The sequence below is a fragment of the Bombina bombina genome, chromosome 4 (genome assembly GCF_027579735.1).
Source record: "Bombina bombina isolate aBomBom1 chromosome 4, aBomBom1.pri, whole genome shotgun sequence".
Taxonomy (NCBI): Eukaryota; Metazoa; Chordata; class Amphibia; order Anura; family Bombinatoridae; genus Bombina; species Bombina bombina.
Genome location: NC_069502.1, coordinates 731,408,075 through 731,433,490, shown reverse-complemented (window position 1 = coordinate 731,433,490; position 25,416 = coordinate 731,408,075). Strand labels below are relative to the sequence as shown.

General features: G+C 36.2%; 1 protein-coding gene across 1 annotated transcript in view; it reads right to left on the bottom strand.

Moving 5' to 3' along the window:
- The window catches only part of PLG (plasminogen), a 136,667-nt gene that overhangs the window by 78,809 nt on the left and 32,442 nt on the right, over positions 1–25,416 (bottom strand). Inside the window, exons 4-10 of the mRNA XM_053710940.1 lie at positions 20,915–21,029; positions 19,346–19,485; positions 16,569–16,689; positions 14,044–14,162; positions 10,900–11,062; positions 9,836–9,957; positions 6,765–6,930 (exon numbers count right to left, since the gene is read on the bottom strand). Coding sequence (XP_053566915.1) covers positions 6,765–6,930; positions 9,836–9,957; positions 10,900–11,062; positions 14,044–14,162; positions 16,569–16,689; positions 19,346–19,485; positions 20,915–21,029 — 946 coding nt within the window. The remainder of the gene's footprint in view (positions 1–6,764; positions 6,931–9,835; positions 9,958–10,899; positions 11,063–14,043; positions 14,163–16,568; positions 16,690–19,345; positions 19,486–20,914; positions 21,030–25,416) is intronic.

The following is a 25,416-nucleotide window of genomic DNA, read 5'->3' as shown; positions in this document are numbered from 1 at the left end:
GGACAAATACGTTTGAATTATAGATTACATAATCATTTATGTATATAAAGTCTTAATAGAGGTTTGCAACCTTTAACAATTATTGTTTCCATTATTTGGCATATCCACTAAACATTTTTTTTTAGATCTATTCAATATTATAATTTAAACATTTTAAAAATATCATGCAAAAAATATTTGTTATGAGTGTAATTTTTTAGGTTCTTTCTAAAAGGGAATGTTTAAAAATGTTTCCCGTTTGAGTTGTCCCATAATCAATAATATTAGTTTCACTTAACCTTTTTTTTTTCCACAAAAATATTTGTAGTATGGTTAACAACTGCTATTTGTTATACACAATAGAAAAAAATTATTAATATGCCTTTTTAATTTAAGTTAAAGGGACATTCCAGCAAAAATTCGAATCCACATGGATGCATTTCAGTTTTGAGTAGAAACATTTTTGTAATATACATGTATTAACAAAAATGCTTTTAAAAAAGCTATAGCTCTATAAAAAGTGTATTTAAGTATGCACCGTGCACCAGCATTTTTAACACAGCACTTGCTCAGAGAGCCTAAGGTGCTTCTACCATCTGGTAATGACTCAATTTGATAATTGCTTGCCTGATTCAAGCCCCACTGGCACTCTGAGCAGCTGCAGTATATAAAATGCTGGTGCACTGAGAATATCTAGCTATGCTTAACATGCACGTGCAGAGAAAAATGTTAACACTAAAACAGTGATAACTATTACTGGAAGCATTTTTGCCAATACATGAATATTACAAATATGTTTCTTTTAAAAGAAGCAATTCATCTATGTTCATTTAAATTTTGACCGGAATGTCCCTTTTAACAATATTTCCATTACTATAATAACTTGTACTCTAATAAATTAAAAATTATCTACTTAAAGGGACAGTCAAGTCCAAAAAAAAACTTTCATGATTTAAATAGGGCATGTCATTTTAAACAACTTCCCAATTTACTTTCATCACCAATTTTGCTTTGTTCTCTTGGTATTCTTAGTTGAAAGCTAAACCTAGGGGGTTCATATGCTAATTTCTTAGACCTTGAAGACTGCCTCTAATCTGAATGCATTTTGACCACTAGAGGGCATTAGTTCATGTGTTTCATATAAATAACATTGAGCTCATGCACGTGAAGTGACCTAGGAGTGAGCACTGATTGGCTAAAATGCAAGTCTGTCAAAAGAACTGAAATAAGGGGGCAGTCATCAGAAGCTTAGATACAAGGTAATTACAGAGGTAAAATGTGTATTATTATAACTGTGTTGGTTATGCAAAACTGGGGAATGGGTAATAAAATGTTTTTCTTTCTTTTTAAACAACAAAAATTCTGGTGTTGACTGTCCCTTTAATAGAGTTTTGTTTCCTTTATACAATTTCTATAAACTACCATAGTATACATAGAATAAATGGTTTTAAATCATCTTCAAAGCTTTGTCTGATAATTTTATATTATTTTAGACTATATACTTGATGCCAAAAAGGGCAGTACCGTATTAGCCAGTGTATTCAAAGAAAGTACAAATCCTTTGGTAGGAAAATAAGAAAAGTGATGTACAGGTGATACCTTTAATAGCTGACTAAGACCTACGCCTAGATTTAGAGTTTTGTCGGTAAAGACCCGCGTAGCTAACGGCACTTTTTTCCCCAACGCACCCTTAAGACAACACTGGTATTTAGAGTTGTCTGAGGGGCTGCGTTAGGCTCCAAAAAGGGTGCGTTGAGCCTAATGTACCGCCACTTCAACCCTCAATACCAGCGTTGCTTAGGGTAGCGGTAAGCAGCTAAAACGTGCTCATGCACGATTCCCCCATAGGAAACAATGGAGCAGTTTGGGCTGAAAAAAAACCTAACACCTGCAAAAAAGCAGCGTTCAGCTAACAATGCAGCCCCATTGTTTCCTATGGGGAAACTTCCTATGTCTGCACCTAACACCCTAACATGAAACCCGAGTCTAAACACCCCTAACCTTACATTTATTAACCCCTAATCTGCCGCCCCTGCTATCGCTGACACCTGCATTATATTATTAACCCCTAATCTGCCGCTCCGGACACCGCCGTAACCTACATTATACCTATGTACCCCTAATCTGCTGCCCCTAACATCGCCAACCCCTATATTATATTTATTAACCCCTAATCTGCCGCCCCTAACATCGCCGTCACCTAACTTCAATTATTAACCCCTAATCTGCCGACCGGACCTCACCGCTACTATAATAAATGTATTAACCCCTAAAGCTAAGTCTAACCCTAACCCTAACACCCCCCTAAGTTAAATATAATTTTATTGTAATGAAATAAATTAACTCTTATTAAATAAAGTATTCCTATTTAAATCTAAATACTTACATGTAAAATAAACCCTAATATAGCTACAATATAACGAATTATTATATTGTAGCTATTTTAGGATTTATATTTATTTTACAGGCAACTTTGTATTTATTTTAACTAGGTACAATAGCTATTAAATAATTAATAACTATTTAATAGCTACCTAGTTAAAATAATTACACTACACTAAAATAATTACACTACACTAACATCCGGAGCGGCAGAAGATGGAGCCGCTCCTCGTCGGATGGATGAAGATAGAAGATGCATCTTGGATGAAGATGTCTGCCGGTCCGGATGTCCTATTCTGCCCGGATAGGATGAAGAATTCTGCTGCTCCGGATGTCTTCTTTTGGTCCATCGGTGCCCAGCTGTGTGAAGACGACTCAAGGTAGGGAGATCTTCAGGGTGGTAGTGTTAGGTTTATTTAAGGGGAGTTTGGGTTAGATTAGTGGTATGTGGGTGGTGGGTTGTAATGTTGGGGGGTGGTATTGTGGGGTTTTTTTACAGGCAAAAGAGCTGTTTACTTTGGGGAATTCCCCCGCAAAAAGCCCTTTTAAGGGCTGATAAAAGAGCTGGTTACTTTTTAATTTAGAATAGGGTAGGGACCTTTATTATTTTGGGGGCTTTGTTATTTTATTAGGGGGCTTAGAGTAGGTGTAATTAGCTTTAAATTCTTGCAATCTTTTTTTATTTTTTTTAATTTAGTGTTTGTTTGTTTTTTTGTAATTTAGTTTAGTTTATTTAATTGTATGTAATTGTAGTTAACTTATTTAATTAATTTATTGATAGTGTAGTGTTAGGTTTAATTGTAACTTAGGTTAGGATTTATTTTGCAGGTAATTTTGTAATTATTTTAACTAGGTAGCTATTAAATAGTAAATAACTATTTAATAGCTATTGTACCTAGTTAAAAAAAAATACAAAGTTGCCTGTAAAATAAATATAAATCCTAAAATAGCTACAATATAATTATTCGTTATATTGTAGCTATATTAGGGTTTATTTTACAGGTAAGTATTTAGATTTAAATAGGAATACTTTATTTAATAAGAGTTAATTTATTTCGTTAGAATAAAATTATATTTAACTTAGGGGGGTGTTAGGGTTAGACTTAGCTTTAGGGGTTAATACATTTATTATAGTAGCGGCGAGGTCCGGTCGGCAGATTAGGGGTTAATACTTGAAGTTAGGTGGCGGCGATGTTAGGGAGGGCAGATTAGGGGTTAATACTATTTATTATAGGGTTTGCGAGGCGGGAGTGCAGCGGTTTAGGGGGTTAATAACTTTATTAGAGTAGCGGCGGGGTCCGGTCGGCAGATTTGGGGTTAATAAGTGTAGGTAAGGTAGCGGCGACGTTGGGGGGGCAGATTAGGGGTTAATAAATATAATATAGGGGTCGGCGATGTTAGGGGCAGCAGATTAGGGTTTCATAGGGATAATGTAGGTGGCGGCGGTGTGCGGTCGGCAGATTAGGGGTTAAAAATATTTACTATAGTGGCAGCGATGTGGGGGGACCTCGGTTTAGGGGTACATAGGTAGTTTATGGGTGTTGGTGTACTTTAGAGCACAGTAGTTAAGAGCTTTATAAACCGGCGTTAGCCCAGAAAGCTCTTAACTACTGACTTTTTTCTGCGGCTGAAGTCTTGTCGGTAGATGGTCTACCGCTCACTTCAGCTAAGACTCTAAATACCAGCGTTAGGAAAATCCCATTGAAAAGATAGGATACGCAATTGACGTAAGGGGATCTGCAGTATGGAAAAGTTGCGGCTGGAAAGTGAGCGTTAGACCCTTACCTACACCACTCTAAATACCAGTGGCCGGCCAAAACCAGCGTTAGGACCCCTTAACGCTGCTTTTGACGGCTAACGCAGAACTCTAAATCTAGGCCCTAGTTTCCATTGAGGTGGTAAAGTTTGGAAATTGGTGGTAAAAATCTCTATGGACTCTATTGGAGATAAAGGTTTTTATCACCAGTTTCCACACTTTACCACCACAATAGTGATACAGTTGCAAGCTCTTAGGATGGGGACCTCAGTATCACGATTAGTTAGCTAGTAAAGGTATGACCTGTACATTACTTGTGTTATTTTATTTACTTAGGCTATATGCTTTTAATAATATATTGTTAATCTTAAAGAGATATGAAAAACAAAATGTTTCTTTCGCGATTCAGATAGAGCATGAGATTTTAAACAACTTTCTAAGCAATTTTACTTTGCTCTTTTGGTATCTTTTGTTGAAAAGCAGGGATGTATGCTTAGGAGCTGACCCATTTCTGGAGCACTATATAGCAGCAGTTTTGCAAGAATGTTATCCATATGCAAGAGCACTAGATGGCAACACTATTTCCTGTCATGAAGTGTTCCATATACCTACCTACCCACGCAACAAGGCCCTACACAACATCGGACCTGAATACCTCAACCACCATGTAAATTTCTACACCCCCGCCAGACAACTCCGATTGGCCGACCAAGCACTTGCAGTCATCCCCCGCATCAGAAAATCCACAGCGGGTGGAAGATCCTTCTCCCACATGGCGGCAAAGACATGGAACACCCTCCCGCTTCACCTCAGACAATCCACCTCCCTTACAAAGTTCAGAAAGGACCTCAAAACTTGGCTCTTCGACTGAATGCCCATCTCCTCCCCCCTCCCCCCCTTTCTCCCATCCCCTATCCCCTTTCCCTTAGCGCCTTGAGACCCTCACGGGTGATTAGTTTGCGCTCTATAAGTACCCAATAGATAGATAGAGACCTAGGTTTCTCTTCAACGCAGAACGAAGCAAATTTGATAATAGAAGTCAAATGGAAACTTTTTTTAAATGTAATGTATTGTCTGAATCACAAAAGAACATTTGTGCGTTTCATATCCATTTAATGTTATAATAATATTACATCAATTGCAGCTACTAGATTTCACCTATACGTTCTTTCTTTTTATCTTCACCTATAATATTTATTTGTTGCAGTTGTGGGTACTAAGGGCAAACATTTATACATTTAGGGGTACTACAAGAAGGTTAAGAGACTCTGCTCTATTTGGAACATTTGAAAGGGAGATGTAAAAATCAAACAATCAACCAATTAATCAATGTTTTGTTGACTGCAGAGGGGAAGACTTTGCCATTTTGATTTTGTAGAACAAATAAATCCGAATGACAGATTACATGATTATTTGTGTATATAAACTTTCAACAGAGGTTTGCATGTATTGATACAGTGTTATGTCACCATTTAACATTTATTGTGGTAGGGAGTAGATATTGTATGATTTGGCATAACCAATAACCTTTTTTTTCTTTAGAATTATATTTTTAATTGTATTTATTAGTTTTAATTTATTTGTTAATTTTAATGAATGTATTAATTTAATTAATTAATATATAAATAATTATTTATACATTTAATTTTAATTATGTACCAAATATGCATGCATGCTGGGGGACAGTGAGCTTTTCTGTTTAAATCTTTTTTTTTCTTCTTTTTTTTTCAAAGAAACATAAAGAGAAATAAAAGGGAATAATAAAATGCTATAATGCTTTGGTGCATTATATTATTAAACACATACTTCAAGTATGAAGTAGAGCTCCAATGCATACCTCTCATCATTTTCTAGAGGCTTTCTGAGATTGGAGGTAAAGGCCCATGGGTGTTTTTTGTTGTGATTGTGGGTGAAGCAGCAGTTGTGCCATTGGCAAGGCAGGCGTGTCATGGTGAAAGCTTACAGGATATGGGTTGAGTCAGAACAGGTAATGGGTGGAGCTCTGAAGGAGAACCTGTAGTAGTAACAGCAGGCAGGACTGGACTGGAACCAAAAATAGGCCCAGCCCTCATCAGTTAGACCTCTGGTAGCAAGGTAGTCATAATACACCAGACGTCTTGTCCTGCCACACCTTAACAGCTAGACAGAAAATGTACTTCCTGCTTTACAAAATAGGCAGATTGTAACAACTTTCCTACTGTTACCCATATTGAGAGGGTGGTATATAGCAGCAAGGCCCACATAAGAGCGTGACCAACTGGGCATTTGTCCTGTATACCATATGACCAGTCAGGGCCTGCTAGAAGGGCAGAGATCACAACCTGTAACAATTCTGCAATATGCTAGACATTGTCTGGTGGTTATTTACATATGCTGCTCCTGATTAGTGATCCATTGCAATGGGGAGTGCATTGACACATTGTTGTCATTAACATTCTACACAGCATGCCCACAACTAATCCAGCGCCACTAGAGAGTGTGGGAGACAGTGGTACCTTTAGTGTTTTTATGGCATTTCAATGTAAAAACAAGGAATGCTTTTATATTTGAGCAGTAGGTTGATTTGGGACTTTTATATCCATTTTAAAAGAAATCTGATAAAATCTATGGGCTGAATTTTAGAATTGACAGTGAATTAATATCTTACGCAATTGGAAACACATCAGGCGTTTTCTCATGCTTGTGAGGAACCATTGAATTCCATGCCTGGCAGGTCTTTCCTGAGACCGTTAAATATGCTGAACCACGATATGTGACACCATCACCTTCATAGCAATCCAAATTTGTGCTAGGTTGTGTTGGATTGATTGGAGCTGGAATAAAAAAAAAATACAATTATCCATCAAGAATATATACACATGAATGAATTACTTAGATGAACGTTCAATGTAATATATGCTTAGGTGTAAAAGAGTTATTAGATACCATATTCCAACATGTAGTTAAAGAAAATGTTTGTTCGCAATAATGTTGTGCTGAAAATTACTGTTGGGTAAAACTATAACCTCATGATAAAAGCAGCAACACATTTTAAAAATTACTATTTATAATTTTGGTGAATGAAAGCCCGTTTTTGAAAAATACTATTAAAAACAGGGGCACTTTCATTCATCAAAGTTTACAAAGCAGCCGTTTTGATTAAAGCCAGAGCAGCTTCCCCCTCCTGGAAATCCTCTCTTCACACATCAGCAATGACTAATCCGGCTTTCTCCAATCACAGCTTTCCCCCCAGGGTAGTCCTTGCCTGAGGCCATGCTGTGATTGGAGGAAGCCGGATTAGTCATTGCTGACTTGTGAAGAGAGGATTTCCAGGAGGGGGAAGCTGCTCTGACTTAAAAGAAAAAAAGGTAAGTTTTTAATCAAAACGGCTGATTTGTAAACTTTGATTCGTTCACCAAAGTTTACCTTCACTTTAAGCAATGATACTTTTTTATTGAACTAACTACACATATAAGAACACAAGCTTCAAAGTGTTTCATCTCTTAGGTTCGAAGTAATACTTTAGTCCTGAGAAAGAGAGGAAACTCTCAAAAGCTTAAGTGTTTTTTTTTTAAATGTATAGTTTGTTCAATAAAAAGTATAATTGCTTAAAGGGATACTAAACCCAATTTTTTTCTTTCATGATTCAGATATAGGGGCCGATTTATCAAGCTCCGTGAAGACCGCTGCTCCATAACTTGTCCGTCTGCTCTGAGGCCGTGGACAGAAATCAACCGGATCGAATATGATCAGGTTGATTGACACCCACTGCTAGCGGCCGATTGGTGGTGAACCAGCAGTTCACCAGAACAGCTGGTGCAATGATAAATGGCGACAGCGTATACTGTTGGCATTTATCGATGTGCAGCGGACATGATACGCTACATCATATCATGTCCGTTCGCACTATGATAAATATACCCCATAACATGCAATTTTAAGCAACTTTCTAATTTACTCCTATTATCAATTTTTCTTTGTTCTCTTGCTATCTTTATTTAAAAAGCAGGAATGTAAAGCTTAGGAGCCGGCCAATTTTTGGTTCAGAACCTGGGTTGTGCTTGCTTATTGGTGGCTAAATGTAACCATCAAAAAGCAAGTCTCATCCAGGGTGCTGAATCTAAAATGGGCCAGCTCTTAAGGTTTACATTTCTGCTTTTCAAATAAAGATAGCAAAAGAAGAAAGAAAATTGATAATAGGAGTAAATTGGAAAGTTTCTTAAAACTGCTCTCTCTGAATCATGAAAGAAAAAAATTGGGTTAAGTATCCCTTTAATAGAAAACAAATTTTTGCATCTAAATTACTAAACTTACATGGCTACTATAATCAACGATACATTTTCATATCAATGTGAAACATATAGTGCTTGACAAAGTGAGATTGTATACATTTTAATGAATTATTCTAACATTTAGCTTATGATTATTATAAAGGAGTGTTGATTAAAACGGTTGCCTGTGATAAATGCTAAAAAAAGAATGTAAATGTTCAATGACAAACAGTGGTTTCAGTTAGTTAATGAGAAATAATGTTCAAAGAACAAAATGTAACATTTAATTTAAAGGGACGTGGGAGTGATGTCTTAAAGGGATAAAAAGGTGAAATGTGCATAGGTGCATTTCAGTTTTAAATAGAAACATTTTTACAATATATTTCCATTAGCAAAAATGCTTCTAGTAAATGTTATTACTGTTTTTCAGGTGCATGCACACATATCCTGTGAGGGTTCGTGCACCAGTATTCAAGGTCAGAGGGCTGGTGGTGCTGTGTGTTGTGCCTGTAAAGACTTAAAGGGACACTGAACCCATTTTTTTTTCTACCGTGATTCAGATAGAGCATGCAATTTTAAGCAACTTTCTAATTTACTCCTATTTTCAATTTTTCTTCGTTCTCTTGCTATCTTTATTCGAAAAAGAAGGCATCTAAGCTTTTTGTTTGGTTCAGTACTTTTGACAGCACTTTTTTTTATTGGTGGATGAATTTATTCACCAATCAGCAAGAACAACCCAGGTTGTTCGCCAAAAATGGGCCGGCATCTAAACTTAAATTCTTGCATTTCAAATAAAGATACCAAGAGAATGAAGAAAATTTGATAAGAGGCGTAAATTAGAAAGTTGCTTAAAATGTCATGCTCTGTCTGAATCATGAAAGAATAAAAATGGATTCAGTGTCCCTTTAATTTGTGTCATACAAGTCACTGCTGACTCTCTGAGAAGGTTCTTTGTATGAATACTAATGCACAGGCCCTTATAGGATATGTGTGCATGCGCCTGAAAAACAGTAATAATCTTTACTAGAAGCATTTTTGCTAATGGAAGTTAATTGATAAAAATGCTTCTATTTAAAACTGAAATGCACCTGTGCACATTTCAGTTTTAAACTTTCTATCTATCCCATTAAGTCAGCACATTCCTATCAGCACATTCATTACTGTACACAATTATTGTTTAAATGATGTATGATTCAAATTTGTACATATAGTTATATGGAAGAAATAATTCAATACAAAATGGTCAACATATTAAATCATTTCTATTTGTACTTCTATGTCACTTTTACCCCTTTGCAGAAGTTAAACAGAAATAAACATGCAAGCCATAGCGCATTAATAAATAGCTTTGCATTAGAGCATTTCCTTGTCTGCTATTGTATGTCCCTTTAACACACACATAATACCTGTACATTCCTCTAGAGAATATATTTTATTGTAATACAGAGACAATGAATTGTATATTTACCAACTGTAGGTTTATCACAACTTGGGATTTCACAGTATTCCCATCTTACTGTGCTGTTAACAGTATAACACCAAGGCATGACCTCTCCATCTGGGTTTCTGCAGTAATTATTGTCGAGATTCCTATAAATATGATACGGAAATTGCACAAATTCAGTATTTGATTACATTTGTGGCCCAATAACAGTTCACACATTTTAATATAATACATTTCTATTGTTTTTTTAAAAAGATAATTTTAAATAAATCTAGCACTGAATTGCACACTATCTATGTGCAAAATGCATGTTTTAAATGCATTTAAAATTGTAATTTTGTTCATTAAAAAATGTTTTGTGTTTTTGTTCAGGGACGTAGCCGTATCCCATTTTACAGGGACTTTAAAGCAACTTTTAGCATCCAATTAGGAAGCTTGTCTATAGACTTGCAAGGGAGCGTGCATCTGGCACGTGCACCCACAGTCATATTATTTCCCTCCTCTGTTTAAGGAAGTTTACACCATTGGTTCTCAACTCCAGTCCTCAAGTACCCCTACGGCGCCAGATTTTCATCATATCTTAACAAGAGCAGAGGTGACATAATTGGCTGGTCAGTATCCATGGTAACTAACCGGTTTGTTTTTTGACTATCTAAACATAAAAACTATAAACATTAACCAAAGCTACATGGAAGGACCACTATAGCAAATGTGTGCTTTTTTATCCTGGACCTCTTCATTAAAAAGATCTTAAAAATATTGGTTCAAAAGCTTATAAGAAATAACTAGAGAATTTTTATTATGCAATTTTCCAGGCTTTTGTTCACTTGAGTGATAAATTATGTTTAATTAAAGTTTGTTTGCTGCTTACATTAAAAAAAAGTTCATACAACTTGATGATAAACGTATACAATATGCATGTTTTAAAATGCATTTAGCGGCAATGGTGCTGTTGCCATTGTGTAAAATAATACCTTAGTATCAGTAATTTGTCCACGGATTTTAATCCAAATGTTCATGCAAAATGGTGAACAAGCAGTCAAAAATGCCACACAAAAAAATTCAGAGTTTTAACAAAGTTTCCTTACTTGCATGGGTAGTTGTCTGGAGTTCTGGTGTGCTTGTGAGGTATTTGAGAACTCCATTCTTGGCAGCGTTTACCTGATGCTGTCAAAGCAATATTGCCTCTGTAGTTCTCTCCATTGCCGGACAAGCATTGCACTCCTGGAATCGATGGTGGTGGATTTTTTGCTGTCATAAGAAGATAACAAAAATGATTAAAGATTTTGTAATGATACATTAGAGCATAGGTGGCTCTTTCATTAGACCAAATAGGCGGTTGTCTAAGGCCTCACTTAAACAGGGGCCTCACAGTGTGTCTCTCTCTTCATATGGGGATTTTTTTTTAATGTGCAGCATGTGCATGGCACTTCGATTAGTAAAAAAAAAACCCACTGTTGGATAGTTGACATGCGAGCTCTGTCCCTGAATTTCTGCTGGTTACTACTGTTTAACCAGAAACCACATGTTCCAAAATGCTGTGCTGTAAAAGTAGAGTTGAGGCTGAGGGGTTATATTGTGCACCCTTCTATCCTGCATGTCTAAATTTGACCCCAGTTGTCTCCTTAGTGAATGAAAACATGAGTACTATGTGGGGCAGTTATGGTGCACTGTGTGAATCGCACACAGCGAGTAGATAAATGCAGGTGTGATTGAGAGGAGGAGAGTAGAGATTAGTGTGATCAACTGAAGAACCTGAGGATGTGACAATTAGCTACACACTGCTTGACAAGAAGCAGGGAGCATGAGATAGGCTGTTTGAGGGAGCTCCAGAGGATAATCCTGTCTGTAATGCTGATAATGATTTAAACATCTGCTAGGTCTGCTATGACCTTCTTCTCTCTCTCTCTTTTTGCTCCTCACTCTATCACTTCACCCTCTCTTTTTCTGCCCTTTTCCTTTTTTTCTCCTTTTCTCCTCTCCCCCTCCATTCTCTCTCTTTCTATTCACTATCTCTCTGTCTCTCTCCTTATTCTCTTTCTCCACACCCTCCTTCCTTTTCTTCAATCTCTCCTTTCATGCCCCCTCTTATCTCTCTCTGTCCATTTCTATTCTATAAACACTCTCTCCCCTCTCTTTTCTGGTTTTCTCTACTCTCCTAACCTTCCCTTTCTTCAATATCCATTCTCTCTCTCCCCCTCTCTCTCTAAGCCCTCTTTTTCTCCATTGTTTCATTTCTCCCTCTCTCCTTCACTCTATTTAATCTTCTTCCTCTATACTATCTCTTCTTCTCTCCTTCTCCAGCTCCCATTTTACACTCTCCCATCTCTTCCCACTCTCTCTTTTTCTGTATTCACACACTATCTTTTCATTCTCGCCTATAGTATATATATATATATATATACAATCAGAAGAAAGAAAACGAAGATACGCTGGAACTCTGGCCAAAGTGGTTTATTTGAAATCGTGAGAGTGGAGCACTACATCAGTATGCAAGGGTAAGCAGGATCAGACGCATTTCACGCATGCTCAGTGCGCTTCATCAGAGATATATATATATCCCTCTCTCTCTCTACTCTCTCCTCTCTATTTTCTGTCTATTCTCTCTTATTAACTTCTCTCTTCGCTTTCCTATTTCATTTCTCTCTTTCTCTTTATGCTCTTTTTTCTCTCTCTCCTTCTCTCTCTCTCTCTCTCTCTCTCTCTCTCTCTCTCCTCTATTAACTTTTGTCTCTATTTCTTTATCTCTTTCTGTCTATTCTCTCTCCCTCTACCTTTTTTTCTCTCTATATCTTTCACTATTCTTTTTCCTCTCCATTCTTCTTCTTTCCCCATTCTCTAATCTACCTCACCTCTTGCTTCCTTCCTTTCTTTATCCTTCACTCCTCACTTTCTCTTTATCTACCTTTTCACTCTACTCTTTAAGCAAAATTCAGAGCACTTTATGGTTCATGTTTGCATTTTTGTTTTGTGTTGAGGGGCCTCATATTTGAACCTTGCCTAAGGCCTCACTAACTCAGGAGCCACCACAGATTAGTAGCAGGCCCTTCAGAAAAAAAAAATATGAAGGCTTTATCTAACACTGTAATATTCTTTGAGGGAGAAAGGCATGAGTCTAAGGCGAATCATGTCCGCTCGACCTCGCTAAATGCCGACAGCATACGCTGTTGGCATTTAACATTGCACAAGCATTCCTAGTGAAATGCTTGTGCAATGTAGCCCCCTGCTCACTCGCGGCCAGTCAGCCACTAGCACACTAGCAGGGGCCGTTAATCATCCTGATCGCAGCCGCTGCTTCTTAACTTCTGTTTCCGGCAGACCAGAAACGATGGGGCGTCAATGCAGCATCCGCTGCTTGTTAAATCGACCCCTAAGAATAGTGGAATATCTTTAAAACCTGGCTAGAGAGATTTTGCAGAGACTGAAAATAGTGGAGCAACAAATAAATAATAATAATAATAATAATAAATAAATAAATAAATAAATAAATAAATAAATAAATAAATAATAAATAAATAAATTAATAATAATAATAATAAATAAATAATAATAATAAATAAATAATAATAAATAATAATAATACAAATAATAATAAATAATAATAAAAATAATAATTAGGATAGACAAAGTAGTTGAAGTATTACTAATGTATTCGAATTGGGATAATTGGACAATAAAAAATATTATTTATGAGGGTGTAGCAGTCAAAGGGAAACAAGAGAGAGCAAATCAGAATTTTGAAAATGTTCACATGACAAGAACAGGAAGTGATACTAATTGAGTAAGTAGAATAAAAGAAAGAACAGTGCAAATATAAGAGAGTGACCTTGGATATTGGCAGACAGAAACTAAAACATGTTCTTGCTTGATTTAGATAAAGAATAATATTTTAAACAACTTTCCAATGTACTTCTAATATCAAATTTACTTAATTCTCTTTGTGTCCTTTGTTGAAGGAGAAGCAATGCACTACTGGGTGGGAGCTAGCTTAACACATCTGGTCAGCCAATGACACGAAACATATATGTGCAGTCATCTGCAGTTAACACTCATCATTGCATTGCTGCTCCTGAGCCTACCTAGGTAAGCTTTTCAACAGCTGCCAGTTGCGTGATAAAGTAAGAGGACTCATATAATTAAATTACGAGACATTAATACACTGCACTCTAAAAGATTTCTGGTTCTTTTACAATAATAAAACACAGGACTGTTGTATATGAACTAAACCTTACCACAACGTGGAATATCGCAGAATTCCCATCTTTTGTTGGAGTTGGTAGTGAAACACCAGGGCCGGGGTTCTCCATCTGGATTACGGCAGTAATTGCTCACAAGATTTTTTTCAGGAAGGCTGCATATTTAAAAATATATCATTTGTCATATATACTTGCTGGAAAATTGAAATCATACGATTGTCAATATGATCACCTGATTTCAAGACCTGGATCAAATCATGGGGGACTGTCTACGCTGCTAGGTACGTCACCCAGTCAATTTTGTTATTAACTAAAAGGAGGAAGCTGCAGGACGCCATATAAGGTGGGACATACATACACATGCATGCTCCTGAACTCTTTTTAACAAAGGATACTATGTGAACTCAGCAAACTTAATAATAAAAGTAAATTGGAAAGTTTTTTAAAATGTAATGTTCTATCCAATCCATTTGTTTAATTTTGACTTTACTGTCCCTTTAAAGTCAAAATTAAACTTTCATGATTCAGATAGAGCATGCAATTTAAACAACTTTCCAATTTAATTCTTATATCTAATTTGCTTTGTTCATTCTGTATCCTTTGTTGAAAAGCATACCCAGGTAGGCTCAGGATCAGCAAAGCACTGCTGGGAGCTAGCTGCTGAGTGGTGCCTGCACAGATATGCCTCTTGTCATTAATCTCACCAGATACATTAAGCTAGCTCCCATTAGTGCATCACTGCTTCAGCAACGAAGATAATTAAGCAAATTTGATAATATAAGTAAGTTGGGAAGTTGTTTAATGTTGTATGATATCTTAATCATGATAGAAAAAAAATGTGTGATTCATGTCCCTTTAAATATCACTATTTATTTGAATAGTATAATATGTTTAACACAGAATATGAATATTCTTCAGAATAATTTAAAATAATGTTTCATTATTTTGAAACAACTATCCTATAATATAAAAGGCCAAGTGTGTTTGTCCGAAGCTGTCATGCGCAGTCGAGACAGCACGAGGACAAACACACCTGGCCTTACCTGACATGCTGTTTGCGGCGAAAGTGGGCATGGCCGGATGGGAGTGTGGACATGGCCGGACGTGGCCAAGCATGGTTGGGGGCGTGGTCGGGCGTGACGGGGGTGTTGCCGGGTGCGGTTGGCGCGAGAGAGAGGGGAGAGAAATAGAAAGAGAGGGGGAGAGACAAAAATAGATAGGAAAGAGCTAAAGAGAGGGAAGAGCAGAAGAGAGGGGAAAGTGCAGAAGAGAGGGGGGAGAGAGAGCAAAATAGAGGGGAAAGAGCAAAAGAGAGGAGAAAGAGCAAAATAGAGGGAAGAGAGAGAAAAAGAGAGTGGGGGAGACAGCAAAAGAGAGAGGGGAGAGAGAGCAATAGAGAGGGGGAGAGAGAGAGAAAAAGAGAGGGGGGAGAGAGAGCAAAAGAGAGGGGGGAGAGAGAGCAATAGAGAGGGGGGAGAAAGAGAGCAAAAGAGAGGGATGGAGAGAGAGAGCAAAAAAGAGGGGAGAGAGACAGAGCAAAAGAGAGGGGGGAGAGAGGGGGGAGAGAGAGAGCAAAAGAGAAGGATGGAGAAAAAGAGCAAAAGAGAGGGATGGAGAGAGAGAGCAAAAAAAGGAGAGAGATAAAGAGCAAAAGAGAGGGGGGAGAGCGCAAAACAGAGGGGGGGAGAGAGTGCGCAAAAGAGAGGGGGGAGAGAGAGAGTGCAAAAGAGAGGGGGAGAGACAGCGCAAAAGAGAGGGAGAGACAGCATAAAAGAGAGGGGGAGAGAGAGAGCAAAAGAGAAGTGGAAGAGAGAAAGCAAAAGAGAGGAGGGAGGGAGAGAGAGAGCAAAAGAGAGGGAGGAGAGAGAGAGCAAAAGAGAGGGGGAGAGAGCGCAAAAGAGAGGGGGAGAGAGCACAAAAGAGAGGGGGAGAGAGAGAGCAAGGGGTGGGATCACTGTACTGCTTTAGGACTAGTTTAGGAATAAACAGCCAATCTTAACACCAAAATAATTATTTAAATTTCTAAACAAAAACTCCAAAATAGAATTATATTTTGTTTGCATAAATGATGTGAATATTTTTTCTCCAAGTTGATTATTACTTTTTAGAAAATACATTGTCAATAAATTATGAACAAAGGGTTTTAGTCCCTTCACAGTAACTTTATGGGGTAGATTTAACCAGCAGTGAATGCTGCAATCTACCCCTGTAGTTTCCAGATCGCTGGAAACAAGAGTTAAGAAGCGCTGCTCCTTAACTCATCCGCCACCTCTGAGGCGGCGGACAGCAATCAGTCTAATCAGATACGATCAGGATGATTGACACCCCCTGCTAGTGGCCAATCTGCAGGGGGCGGCATTGCACAATCATTTCACCAAAAATGCTTGTGTAATGACAAATGCCGACAGCGTATGCTATCAGCATTTATCAATGTGCGCCGTACATGATCCGCTACATCGGATTATTTTCCCCTGCACAATAATAATTCGGCCCCCCTATATGTGCATAATGAAAAACATCATATTTAAGATATAATATTCAGATAGCAACTTGTGACTTACTTTGCAGGGTTGAATCCATGAGAATGAGGGATCTGCTCATCCCACCGTTGACATACAATGCCAGATTCCGTCTTTGAAACTTTACCTTTGTAGTTTTCCCCACTGCACTGCATGCAGTCTTCTGCAAGAGTTAAAATTAAAAAAAACTAAAATGTATTTTTGTGCTACTGAAATATAAACTGCATAGACAGTATTGATAGTAATTCATTATTAAAAGGACATTAAACAAAAATTGGAAATTGCTTGAAACAGCAGCCTCACAACCTAGAAGCATTTTGCATAATGCAGTTTATTTTTTTTAAAAGAATATTTTTTTTCTATACATTTTGTTTCACTGATTTCCCTGTTCCTTAAAACAAAATGGACCTAGCTAACCAATCAAATCCTCCTTAATTTTTTTTTTTGCATATGTGAAAAGTAGGAGAAGGGGGGGTGCCTTCCATTTTGTTCTTTGCTTATGGTAGTGCCCTCCATTTTGTTCTTTGCTTATGGTAGTTTATCACTGATTATGTTTAAATCAATTTCTATTCCTTACTCTTTAGCTAAAATGAAATATATTGTTACAGGCTTCCATCCATAAGTGCTGAAGGGCAGACTTATAATTTACTGTTCATGTGCATATTGCTGATTACCTAAAACACCTGGAATCCTTGCTTATATGTCAGTTAGAACAGTAGAGTTTTGAAAGAGTTATGTCATTCTAAGTTGACAATACAATTGGTGCTGTGTATCTGTGAACTAGGGTTTTAAACTATGCCTCCAAATTTTAGAAAAGTCAATTTTCTCCCCTTTGATTGCTGAGCATCTGTCTCTTGTTTTAGTATTATTCACCGTTGTCACACCATCCTATTGATGAAATGTTAAGGTTATAACTACTACATTGCATTATGAGGGAAATCTCATCAATGCAACATGAACTTTGAACACGAACTGTTGGTACATTTTAAAAGAGGGCTGTCATTACACTGTCCTCATCCAATGGCATATCTTTCATACACATTTTTGTCAATAAAATTTAAGATAAAAGGTAATATAAGGGTACTTAAATGATTAAAGTTCCATAAAATAATTTATTAAAGGGATACTAAACCCAATTTTTTTCTTTAACAATTCAGATAGAGCATACAAATTTTAAGTAATTTTCAAATGTACTCCTATTATTATTATCCTAATTTTTTTGTTTGTTCTCTTGCTATCTGTATTTAAATAAAAAGCAGGAATGTAAAGCTTAGGATCTGGACCATTTTTGGTTCAGAACCTGGGTTACATTTTGCTTATTGGTGGCTAAATGTAGCCACCAATAAGCAAGCACTATCCAGGGTGCTGGGTCTAAAATGGGACGGTTCCTAAGCTTTGCATCTCTGCTTTTTAAATAAAGATAGCAAGAGAACAAAGAAAAATTGATAATAGGAGTAAATTAGAAAGTTGATTAAAATTGCATGATCTATCAATGTGCATACTTGTCTTTTGTAATACTGCTGTTCTTAACCTTTCTAATTCAATAAAAAGGAATTTTACATGTAGACCAACCTGTTAAAATGTATGGGACACCCTAATATGTTACAGACCCCAGCATCTGTAGTAGACATGTGCAATTCGGTTCAGTTCGATTCGGAAATTCGGAAAATTCTGCAAATTTGGAGATTCGGATCGAACCGAATTTCCGAATTAAAATACTGCCTAATTTACAGAATAAATCCGAATTAGTTTGGATTTATTCGGTAAATTCGGATGGACATGGATTACACTAGTATTGTACAGTATATTAGGTTATATCACTCTGCTATGGGTTACACCTGATATACAGTACATAATACAAGTCTAATACACAGCACACATACCGAATTTCCGAACCAAACCGAACCGAATCGAACCGAATCCGAAATGAATCTGAAACAAATTCATTCGAAGTTTTCCAAATTTGAATCGATCCGAAACGAAATTCGAAAACCTCCGAATCGATCCGAACCGAAACAAATTTTTCGATCATGCACATATCTAATCTGTAGTCAATAAAAAGGCATCACTATTCAATCAATTACCTGATTTTTTGCATAAGAAGTGTTACATTGTAATTAATATGTGGTATTTGCAATATTTTTATGTATTCTGGGTGCATGCAAAAGATACAAATAAAGCACTTTGTTGCCTGCAGCAACATGCAGTAAAAAAAAGATTTGTTGTGAGAAGGAAGACTATAATTGTACTGATTTTATAATGTATGTTTCCAAAAAACTTACACCTCTGTATCAAGTTCAGAGCAGTGATTCTCCAGACGGGCAGAAGTCTTCATCCAGACGGCATCTTCTATCTTCATCCATGCGGCGCAGAGCGGGTCCATCTTCAAGACATCCAACACGGAGCATCCTCTTCATCCGACGGCCGACATTTAAAGGAACCTTCATTCAGTCGTCGGCCGTTGGATGAAGAGGATGCTCCGCGTCGGATGTCTTGAAGATGGACCCGCTTAAAAATCTTGTAATTTCTTTATTATTGTCTGTAATTTAGTGTTTTGTTTTCATACCTCTTAACGCGGCTTTTTAACCCTAACGCACAACTCGTAATCTAGGCCATTATTTGTATCACTTTGTTGGAATGTTAACTTGTTACACAAAGTGAATAGGAGAAGTTATAGAAGATAAGTATAGTAGATTCAATAATTTATTTTGTGTAATTATACTCATTAGGGAAAATATTAAGAGTACTATAAAATATACAAGCAAACAAATTTGGTAACTTTCTTCCATACAAATGTATTATTTAAAACTCATTCTTACCTTCACATTGTTGAATCTTGCAGTACTCAAATCTAACACTGGGGTCTTTAGTATAGCACCAAGGTCCATTATTATCCCCATCTGGATTCCTACAATAATTAGATTCTAGGCCAGCATCAGGATATTTGTCAGGTGTAATGCTATAGATTAAAAGAATAAGAATTAAAATAATTTATTATAAATTATTAAATACCTACAATCTTCATCTCCTAAACCAGTTTCCTGCTTGCAAAACTGTTGACCCCCTAAGCCTACTGAATACCCTTTCTCCTCTTCTCAATGAAGACTTTGCTTGGGAAAATCTAATGCTTATTTTTGCTTCAATATCATCTCTTTGCAGAAGACACTTGAATCTATATATATTGTCAATGTATCCCCTCTCCAACAGATTACATTACTAACATTATTTCCTAATGATTTCCCACTAGCACAAACTAAATGTAGCCAATAATGATCTACCTTCCTTCTATCAACACACAATACTAGAAATCTTATTCTGTCAACCACTATACACCCACATACCACTGTTGAGTATTACCCAACCTTTCTCTCTTATTTACAAACCACATTGTCTCTTTTACCAAATTCTGCACTTTTATTTGCTGAATTTGTCACAATTTGTCCATTCTGCACTCAAGACCAAAAAAAATGACATTCCAGTCACTTATCATATTAAACCTACACTACTGGCACATATACTAATAGGTTTACCTTCCCCCTTCTATCATTGGTACAGCCTATTCACTCACTTCTTAAAAGACTATGTATGAAATTTCTTTTTGAAGCATATGTTTTATTCAAATATCAAATGATAATTACAATGTGAAAAATTTAAACCTATTGTAATAGAACCAAATACATTAAATATTAGCCAGAATATAAATTATTTAGTAGTCAAATATTTTGTGAAACAATAAAAACATTGTATGCTGGTTTTGTAGACAGATGTTTTTTTATAGTTCTTTTACAAGTTAAGATTTTTCTATTGAGTGCTCCCATTATAAATCATGGTAAGGTGATATGTTGTGTCTGCACTGTTTATTTGTACAACAAATATAGCATATGAGAAATCTCTAGATGTTCTTATTGTTGTCAAGAAGTATGTTCCACGTTTTCCACTAACAAGTGAATTAGTAAGCACCTATCGATTTCACGAAGACAGCATGAGAATTTTTTTTATTATTATTATTATCAGGTATTTATAAAGCGCCAGCAGATTACGTAGCGCTATACAAGAAATAATGGAACATTACAGGGATGCATTAAATACACAAACAAGTACAATATTGGGGTAGAATCAACGCTAAAAGGTGGTATTGTACTGTGGGTAAATATGTGGTTTGCAAACAAATTGTCAGAAATAAAAAAAAACAAATCAACATACTATTTTTGTTACCATATATCATATTTTAGATAAACCAATAGCATTGAAGCTGTAGTCACTTTTCTCACATATTGCTTTTTTAATTCATCTTCTTATGGCCCATTAAAATATATAATCACTGTTTACTCGTTTTCAGTAAATGAATACACATTTTGACGTACATATTTCTACATAAACAAACGTACTTTGGTTTGTGTGGAGTGGAAGAAGACCAAGCTTGGCATGTTTTTCCTGACACGGTTTTGTCTTCTGTTCCTCTGTAATCACTGCCAGTTCCTCGTATACAATCATCAAGAAAGGCTGTGCGCAAAAAAAATCACACTTATTTATTTCATACACAGCAAACATGGTATAGGGCAGGGGTCAGCAACCTTCGGCTCCCAGATGTTTTGTAACTACATTTCCCATGATGCTCAGATAGCCTAAAGAGTGTCTCAGCATCGTGGGAAATGTAGTTCCAAAACATCTGGGAGCCGAAGGTTGCTGACCCCTGGTATAGGGCAACATGTTTCACATTAAATGAATTAACACATTCTAACAAGATATATTCTCACTCATTAGCAATTTAAAGGGACATTGTACTCAAATTGTATCATGTATATGAAAGAACAACATTTAAAGGGACAGTCTAGGCCAAAATAAACTTTCATGATTCAGATAGAGCATGTAATTTTAAACAATTTTCCAATTTACTTTTATCACCAATTTTGCTTTGCTCTCTTGGTATTCTTAGTTGAAAGCTTAACCTAGGAGGTTCGTATGCTAATTTCTTAGACCTTGAAGCCCACCTCTTTCAGATTGCATTTTAACAGTTTTTCACCACTAGAGGGTGTTAGTTCACGTATTTCATATAGATAACACTGTGCTCATGCACGAGAATTAATCTGGGAGCAGGCACTGATTGGCTAGACTGCAAGTCTGTCAAAAGAACTGAAAAAAGGGGCAGTTTGCAGAGGCTTAGATACAAGATAATCACAGAGGTTAAAAGTATATTAATATAACTGTGTTGGTTATGCAAAACTGGGGAATGGGTAATACAGGGATTATCTATCTTTTAAAACGATAAAAATTCTGGTGTAGACTGTCCCTTTAAATGTGTACAAATATTTTTTTGCATAAAAAAGGTTTATGTAGAAACTGTTTCAATTGAAAGTGGAACTAAGAGGAGATGGTATTAATACCTATGTATCTATAGCTCAGGGCTAACTATAGGAAACGTTTATGTGTTGATTCATTCTTGGAGCCAGAGTCAGAATTCTGATTTCTACCTACAAGATCTATCTTGTCTTGTTGTTTAATTGGATGAAAGTGTGACATTTTAAAACCATAGATCTGGTCATCATGGTTAACATTGGTTTGTTTACTATTATTCTATACTATGAAGAAAATCAGCTATACATAAAACTTTCTCATGTAAACTACTTTTGTCATCTGATATAAGTTTCATGTCATTTCCTTTCCCGTCTGGTCTTTTTTACTTTTATATCTAATAATATGAATACCCTATCTGCTCATACTTATCTTAAGTTATTAAATTGCATTTAAAAAGTTTTCTGGTTTTTTCCATTTAATTTATTTTAGCCTCAGAAAATTCTTGAATGAAAACAACCTTTAGCAATTTCCATGATTTCCTCTCCTTTTGTATCAGCCTATTTAGACTGTAAGCTTGAAAGCCTTACTGTCTGCAGTATATTTTGTACAAAGTTACATCAACTCATGAATGTCATTCAAGGGCAACATCATTTTCTCCTTCAGACTTTAATTTAGAATTCAATATTATTGATTATTGGGAGTAATGTTGCTTACTTATACACTTATTTATAGTCTATGAACTAGTTATATAGCTTCACTTAAGTGAGATTTGTTTTTTTCTTATGAAAGATTACTACCTTAATAAATTTCGATTTTAATTAAACGGACATGAAACCCAAACATTTTCTTTCATGTTTCAGATACAACATACAATTTTAAACAACTTTCCAATTTACTTCTATTATCAATTTTGATTAATTCTCTTGGCATCCTTCATTGTAGGAGCAGCAATACACTACTGGGAGCTAGCTGAACACGTATCATAAAACCCATTTCATACTGAGGGAACAGACTCCATCCTAGTCTCCATAACATCTGTAACTTACTTTACAAAAATCAGTTATTAAACTGCTATGGCTGCCTTTGATGTGAGCCCTTATGGCAATGCTAAAGAGACATTATACACTAGATTTATTTTTGTATAAATGTTTTGTGGAGGATCCATTTATGTAGCCAATCTGGCAGTGCTTTTATAACAATATATAGTGCTTCTTATTTTTTAAGAACATTGTGCTTATTTTCAGACTCCTAACCAAGCACCAAAGTATCAGATGTAGACTGATGTCTACAGATTCCTGCTGGCTCCTGTTTGTGTTATCTGTCTTTTCATATGCAGGGAAGGGGGAGTGTCTGCTCTTCCTGCTTTCCCAGCCTCTTTCACTGGGTGTCCCAGCCTAATTTCATCAACAGTGCTAAACTGGGAGCTTTAAAGTAACTTTTGAAAAGGTTTTATACTGGTTTTTTAGATCAGTATCTGTGCTTATTCTTCTTTATAGTAGGGTCTATTACATGCAGTTAAATGAAAACTGGTGTATGCTGTTCATTTAAACAGAGGTAGCTATGGTAATGTTAAACAGAGGCAGCCATAGCATTTAATCAAAGATACCCAAGGCCTTGCTTATGATGGGGGCTCATGCAGAGGCAGAGAAAAAAATGTGTGTTGTTTGTTTGGTTTTTTGCCCCTGGGAAAGTTAGTTTTTAGTAATATAGCAGCACCATACACTAGCTTCCTCCTGGCACAGTCAAATAATGTAATTCTCACAGCCTCAAGTTCTCTGTCTGTAAAAAGTGCAGGCTCCTCTCTTCCCTAGTGTAATACTGTCAGCCTCTGCATAATCAGAAAGCGGGGACACCGACAGAGAGACAGGGGGCTGCACTTATTGTGAAGTACTCGCTTCCTGCAGCTGACAGCAGAACACAGCTTTTCAGCCACTTACAACTACAGTTCATAAGCTGCTAGTCGAATTTCTTATACTCTCTCCACTCGGTCCTCCTCTCTCATTCTCTATCCCCACTCTCCTCTCACTTCCTCTTGTCTCGCTCTTCCTTTTTTTCTCTCTATTTGTTTTCTCCCTCCTTTATCTTCTCTTTTTGCCGTCTCTTTCCCTCTTTTCTCTCTTCAAACCCCCACTCATCTTTCGGCCTATCTCTCTCTTCTCTTCCATTTTTTTCTCCCTTTCCTCTCACATCTTTCACACCTTCTTCTCTAATTTCATCTCTATCTCCCTCTACTATTTCTCTGTTTTTCTACCTTTTCTCTCTCTTTCTCACTTTTCTGCCTCCCTTATCTTTTTCCTCACTCTCTATCCAACCTCTCCTCTTAACTAAACTCTCTCCTCTCTCACGGTCCTCTCTCTCTTCTCTCTTTCACTTCCCCTCTCTCTTTTTTTTTTTTGCTCTATTAGTTCTCCCTTCTCTTTATCCCCATAATTCTCACATCCATCTCTATACACTCTGTCTTTTTCCTCTCTCTTTCTCCTCTAGCTACTCTCTGTATTCTCTATCTCCCCTGTTGTCTGTCTCAATTTCTCTTTCCCTGTACATATTTAACATTCCAATGTTCTTCACTTACAGGAAAATGTCCTTTTTATTATAAATACATATTTCTTTATACAGTATATCTGTATTCACTTATACCTGTATATCTATTCCTATAGATATATAGGTATAGATATGTATTTTACATGAACAGTATCATATATATATATATATATATATATATATATATATATATATATTTAATAATAAAAAGCACATTATTTTCTATGTGAAATAGGAATGTAAAATATGTGTTTTGCACATAAGATTTCTTAAGTTAGATTAGATTTTAGTAATTTGAAGGCGTGTTATTGAAATATAAATAAAATATTTTTCAAAATTATTAAAAATTAATCAAATTAAAAAAAAAAAAAACCAGTACACTGGAAACAATATTTTTTAAAGCAAATACAAATCAAAATTGTATCCAATTTTCAACATATTTAACTTGCATTTGCATCTAGGTTTGTATACATATATTTTACTGTCAGTGTATAACATGCATTTTGTATTTTGAGAAAAAGAAACTCCTAAGTTAAAACAAAGAGATCTACAGGTGCAACATTCTTAAAGAATATGATAAGACATGTGAGAGAACTTGCAGTGATCAATGCTTCAAGACCCTCTTTGATGTATAAAAAAAAGTATGCTTTGAATTTTGTTATTTTTGGTATAATTTTAACTTCATTTTTTGACATCCTTAAATGCATTTTTGCTGTTTACATTTAAATATTTTTTTTTTCCTTCATACTTAAAATAATCTCACTAAGTAGACAACTTTAGAAAATTGAGCCCTCATGGTTTAATATTTATAAAGGTGTTAAACAAATGGTTTTATGTACCATGAAGCAAGCAGGACACAGCCAGTGATCAGTGGCTACATGCATATGCCAGATCTGATTGGCTCTTTGAAAGTCTTGTTTGGGAGGCTCCTGAGCAAACATTATATATTGAAACCCTTTGCAGTGGTTAAGCATATAGTTACATGCACATATCCGAGAAGCAATAAAATGCTTTAACCCATTACAGTATTTCATTATTGTCCTTTTAGGTAGAA